The sequence below is a fragment of the Triticum aestivum genome, chromosome 6D, assembly GCF_018294505.1.
Source record: "Triticum aestivum cultivar Chinese Spring chromosome 6D, IWGSC CS RefSeq v2.1, whole genome shotgun sequence".
Lineage (NCBI taxonomy): Eukaryota > Viridiplantae > Streptophyta > Magnoliopsida > Poales > Poaceae > Triticum > Triticum aestivum.
The window spans coordinates 468,685,136-468,691,178 of NC_057811.1; the positions used below are offsets into that span (position 1 = coordinate 468,685,136).

Genomic DNA, 6,043 nt, shown 5'->3' on the forward strand with positions numbered 1-6,043 from the left:
CGCTTAGTTGCATCAGCTCTGAAGCAGTAGGCCTGCTTCCTTTCTTGCGAGGGCGGTTCTCTTGGCGGCTTTCTTCGCCTTCCTGGCCTTCTTGGCCGCCTCGTGGTCATATTTGACCTTCCAGAACTTGTCATCAGCCTGAAAAATACAAGGATGATTTCTTAAAGATTGAGATGATGGTTATCTACAGAAGAAGATAAAATGTTCAGATCAGAGGCTTACTGCTGGGGCTGGATTGGTCTTGCAGAAGGGGGCTAACCCGGTCCTCCCGCAGTCTGCCAGGCTCTCGTTCAAGAGAGCCTTGGTCATATCCTCTGCAACATCTTCAGGAAGATCATTGCGGCTGTGTCTCTGGGGGTCATCCTTTCGGCCCGTGTACTCGCACATTAAGCCGGGGCGGCGGCTCAATGGGATCACCCGCCAGGAGATCCAGACCCGGACCAGATCGATTCCGTTGAGACCATTGCCCAGGAGAGCCTTGATCTTGTTGATGGTGGGGAGTAGAGGTTGGCGTTCTGCCTGAGTTAACTTGTCAGACAATGGGTGAGTCGGCTCCAGACGTGAAGGGCGAAAGCCGGGCAGCGGGCTCTCATCAGCCGGTGACGTGTCTTGGCAATAGAACCACGTCAAATTCCAGTCTTTGGGGTGGCTTGGCGGCTCTGCGTAAGGGAAAAGGCAGTCCCTCCGCCGCTAAATGGAGATGCCACCAAGCTCCAAACTTGGCCCATTGGCGCACTCATTCTGACGGTTCAGGTAGAAGAGCTCTCTGAAGAGCAGCAGGCTGGGCTCCTCTCCAAGGTAGACCTCGCAAAACACTTGGAAGTTGCAGATATTGGACACTGAGTTGGGTCCTATGTCTTGAGGCCGCAGGTCGAAGAAATTCAGCACGTCTCTAAAAAACTTTGAGCCGGGCGGTGCGAAGCCCCGGCTCATGTGATCCGCAAAAATGACCACCTCCCCGTCCCTTGGCTGTGGTCTCTCCTCTGGTGGGTCGGGGGCACGGTAGGACATGACGTCCTTCTTGGGCAGGTGGCCTGATTTCACAAAGTCCGCTAGTGTCTCGTCGGTGACATTGGACCTCATCCAATTGCAAGTGATGGGAGCTTTAGGAGCTTTGGGAGGCATGGTGAAAGTCGGCAGCCTATGATAAAAGGAAACGTCTGGTTTAATTATAAGCCGGAGGAAGTTTACAGTTCAATGGTAAGGTGGCGGCTTATGAAGGGGACTAATGATGTATATCTAAGTGCACCGGGTTATTTAAGCCGCCCGAGGTATTGAGGGTAATTCGATTGTCTACGGCCTTAACACAGATGAGCCGGAAAATTCTATGGCACATGGTTTTCTTTAAGCCGGAAAATTCTATAGCGCATGGTTTTCTTTAAGCCGGAAGATTCTACAGCGCGTGGCTTCTTTAAACCGGAAATTTAAACCGCCATGATTCAACCGAATATCGGAGAGGTATCTCTAGGACCTCTCGGTAATACACATCATAAGAAGCCTTGCAAGCAAATGACTAATGAGTTAGTCACAAGATGATGTATTACAGAACGAGTAAAGAGACTTGCCGGTAACGAGATTGAACTAGGTATGGAGATACCGACGATCGAATCTCGGGCAAGTAACATACCGATGGACAAAGGGAATTACGTATGTTGTCATAACGATTCGACCGATAAAGATCTTCGTAGAATATGTAGGAACCAATATGGGCATCCAGGTTCCGCTAATGGTTATTGACCAGAGAGGTGTCTCGGTCATGGCTACATAGTTCTCGAACCCGTAGGGTCCGCACGCTTAACGTTCGTTGACGATAGTGTTATATGAGTTATATGATTTGGTGACCGAATGTTGTTTGGAGTCCCGGATGAGATCACGGGCATAGAGAGGAGTCTCGAAATGGTCGAGAGGTAAAGATTGATATATAGGACGATGGTATTCGGACACCAGAAGTGTTTCGGAGTGCATCGGGTAATCATCGGATCACCGAAAGGGGTTCCGGGAGGCCCGAGAGGTCTATGGGCCTAATGGGCCAAGGAGAGGCACATACCAGCCCACAAGGGGGTTGGCGCGCCCTCTCCATGGCCGCCGGCCCTATAAGAAGGAAAGGAGTGTGTGCCACGTCCTCCTGCCTTCCCCTCCTTGTGGGAGAAAGGAAAGTGGGGGCACCACCTCCTCCTTCCTTCCCCTTGGCGCCAAAAGAATGAAGGGGCGGGAGGGGGCGGCCTAGGGCAGGAGCCCAAGTAGGATTCGGTCCTACTTGGGGCGGCCCTTGGCCTCTCCCCCCCCCCCCACCTATATATATGTGGGAGGGGGCGCCTAGCACAACCACGACAATTGCTTAGCCGTGTGTGGCGCCCCCTCCGCCGTTTACACCCCCGGTCATATTTTCGTAGTGCTTAGGCGCGAAGCCCTGCGAAGATAGTTTCACCATCACCGTCACCACACCGTCGTGCTGCCGGAACTCATCCACTACCTCACTGTCTTGCTGGATCAAGAAGGCGGAGGACGTCATCGAGCTGAACGTGTGCTGAACGCGGAGGTGCCGTACGTTCGGTACTTGATCGGTTGGAGCGCGAAGAAGTCCGACTACATCAACCGCGTTACTAAACGCTTCCGCTTACGGTCTACGAGGGTACGTAGACACACTCTCCCCTCTCGTTGCTATGTATCTCCTTGATTGATCTTGCGTGTGCGTAATTTTTTTTCGTTTTCCATGCAACGTTTCCCAACAGTGGCATCTGAGCCAGATCTATGCGTAGATATGCACGAGTAGAACACAAAGAGTTGTGGGCGGTGATAGCCATATTGCTTACCACCAACGTCTTATTTTGATTCGGCGGTATTGTGGGAAGAGGCGGCCCGGACCAACCTTACATGTCGACGCACATGAGACCGGTTCCACCGACAGACATGCAACTAGTTTTGCATAAAGGTGGATGGCGGGTGTCTGTTTTTGCTACTTTAGTTGAATCGAATTTGGCTGCGGCCGGTCCTTGAAGAAGATTAAAACAACAAACTTGATAAATCACCGTTGTGGTTGACCCATGGTGCTTCGTTGGTAGGGAATGAAGAATCCGTTGATCCGATTTGCTCGGTGGCTACGTTTTGGTCGCCCTACCCCGGCGGTTGCTCCTAGTCTTCTGTTGTGCAGTCCCTTGCACGTCCGATGCCTAGTCCAGAGGAGCCACTTGGTTCAAACGTGTCCAACATTCTGGTTGAGCCTCTGGTTGAGGTGTGCAATGTTGTTGTGAAGGTGACACGGGCTAAAACAAGGCTATTAACTCTGGAGGATTTTCTCAGCAAGGTTACTTGTCTCCTCCCATAACCTCTGATTGGGACCCCGACGCCTTCGCACGGAGAGAAGGATGACGGGCGACAGAGCGGGCGTCTAGAAAAGAAGAACAAGACGTGCAACATCCCAACGTCCAAGCGCGTGGAGCATAGGCTGTTGGGGGCATTTGGTGAGCTATCGAAGGTCAGCGGAGCGAAGGTCCCTAAGCAAATGATGTAAGCATACCTGGACATGCATAAGAAGCCGCTCTCACCGCAAGTGACCTAGTCATTGAGCACTTTGGCGGGCATCGCGGGGAAGTCAAAGTTGGATGTTTTCCAGATGATAATGTTAGTACATAATGCTTTGAGGCTGAGAAAGAAGAGGCATTCGATATAGGACGGTTTCTCTTCGGCGAGTGGCGTTAAGATTGAGCCACGCCCAAGTGCTTTGGACCTAGGCACTCCGGTGTCTGGCCCTGACGTTGTTCCTTGATGCCGCATTTGTCCCGTCCCTACCCCAAGCTCTAGTGCCTTTTTTTCATTTGGTTTTACCTAATTAATCGAGAATGTTAGGTTTTCTATCTGATTTTTCTTATAAACTGGACCAACTCTTTTTTTCTCAGTGTAATGAAATGTAGGAACCAACTGCCCTCGCATGAGGTTTTAAAAAAAAGAGAAGTGCCACCGAATTTTCAGCACCATCTTCTTGCTTAATTTAAGACTCGGAGGGGGAATCCCAACCGCTACGTCGTCCCTCAAGCCAACAATAAAATAGTACCACTGCTCTGAAATAACAGTACAATACCACAGTTAATAATACTATACAGTACTTAAAATATCACGAGCAGGACGAAGAAAAATCCTCAGCTCATCAGTTGAGCGCGCCGTGAAACTCCGACAGAAATTTCTTCAGAATCGGGGGATTTCTCTCGTGTGCTGCAAATTGCTGGCCTGATCAAAACAATATTTTACTTCACAAGTAGGGAAAGAAGAAGAAAAATCCTCGGTCCATCAGCTGCGCGCGTCATGAAACTCCACAGATATCTCGTCGGAATCGGAGGATTTCCGCCGCGCTGCAAGTTGCTGGCCTGATCTGGCCGGCTGGGGGCACGCACGGGTGCCGCGTGACGGGCGCAAGCGACGGCGAGACGCCACTGATCCTTTCCGGAGCTTATCCAAGACCGAAACAGGGGCGAGACACATCCACACTCCAGAAACAGAAACAGAAGCACAAAGTTGTTGCGGCAAATCATCCATGATCCATGGATGGATAATCCTCCCGTCAACAGATCAGATGCATGTATGCGTGTCTCCAATTTCTCACTCATGATGTATTGATGTATATCCAGAACCAAAATCAAGGGCTATACACAACGGGCAGAGAGGACGAGAGCTCACTCTATATTACAAGTGGAGCAGAGACGACGAACTCACTCTATGTGCAGCGGAGCAGTGAGGAAGATGAGGCTCACTGTATGTACAGTATCTACTGGCTAGCTAATTGACCAGCCCGGAATCGAATTGGGTCTTAAAACTCCAACTGATCCCCACCGATCTTCCTTCTATACAGCGAACGGGATTATTCGGGGAACTTCTTTCCTATGTACAGTATGTTCAGTATATACGTATCTCGCTCCTATGGCATGTCCGGCGGCCTGATCCCCACCGATCTTCTGCATACAGCGAACGGGATTATTCGGGGAACTTCTTTCCTATGTACAGTTTTTGTGCAGTATGTACGTATCTTTGCTGCTATGGCATGTCGACGAAGTTGTTTTTTTACTGGTTGCCGCGGCCGACCATGGAGGCGGCGGAGAGCCGGCTGGGCCCGGCGTGGAACCGCTCCACCACTCGCTTCCGGTGCTGCAGCTGCTGCGCCGCGGGGGACGGCACGAGCGCCTTGCGTGCCCAGTGCCCGCTCCCAATGGGGACGCGCTGCGCCAGCCCGCTGTACGAGCGTTTAGCGCAGCCGCTGCCGCTGGGGACGAGCTGCGCGAACGGGCTCGCCGTGCCCTTGGACGGCGGCGAAGGCGGGGAGACGGGCCTGCTGATGCTGCCGGCGGCCGGGGCCTCCTGCTTGCGCTCCTTGTGGAGGCTGCAGCGGAACGAGCCCGGGTGGTTCGTCGGGGAGCACATGCACGAGCGACGGATCTTGGGGGCAGCGGTGGGGGAGGAGGGGCGAGACGAGACTCTGACGGACTTGACCGGCGAGCCGGCGGCGGAGAGCTTGAGACGGGAGAGCGAGGCGGATTGGTAGTTGGGAAAGGGGCTCAGAAGGACGGGGCCGCTGGGCCGGGATGCAGCTGCCGTCGACATGATGAGAGATTAGAGGAGGGAGGTCAGGTGGAGCAGTTGGGACTCAGGAGGGGGCGATGGCTTTGGTATGTCAGTTGAGCTCCGGTGGTTCGCTGCCCTGCCGGTTTCGGTAAACTGAGATGGGAGCCGGTTGGCCTCGATTTATAGGCCCGGGAGGGAGAGAGGAGGGGCAGTTTGGTAACTTCTGGGCGTTAAGAACCTGGAGTCTGGCCGAGTTAATTAAACTCGGGTTGTGGGCGTAAGGCAGCACACCGGAATCGGTCTGCGATTCAAGGCAGGTAAAATAGGGCGCATGACAGCTTGCTTTGAATACTAATTTTAGTGTCAAAATTCTGGTCAATTTCTTGCATTACAAACCAGTACGTATCTTGCTAGTCATGTGAAAGAAGTACTATATTCGAATGATTTCTAGATCAATGAATCGGAACATATGGTTGTTTCCGTGTGAACCGGA

General features: G+C 52.4%; 1 protein-coding gene across 1 annotated transcript; it reads right to left on the reverse strand.

The window, feature by feature from the left end:
• Nucleotides 1-4,568: 4,568 nt before the first annotated feature.
• On the reverse strand, nt 4,569-5,712 carry LOC123142054 (uncharacterized). Its single transcript, XM_044561081.1, has one exon. It carries the CDS (start codon nt 5,587-5,589, stop codon nt 5,053-5,055), a length of 537 nt encoding a protein of 178 aa, XP_044417016.1. The 5' UTR covers nt 5,590-5,712; the 3' UTR covers nt 4,569-5,052.
• Between the last annotated feature and the right edge of the window lie 331 nt (nt 5,713-6,043).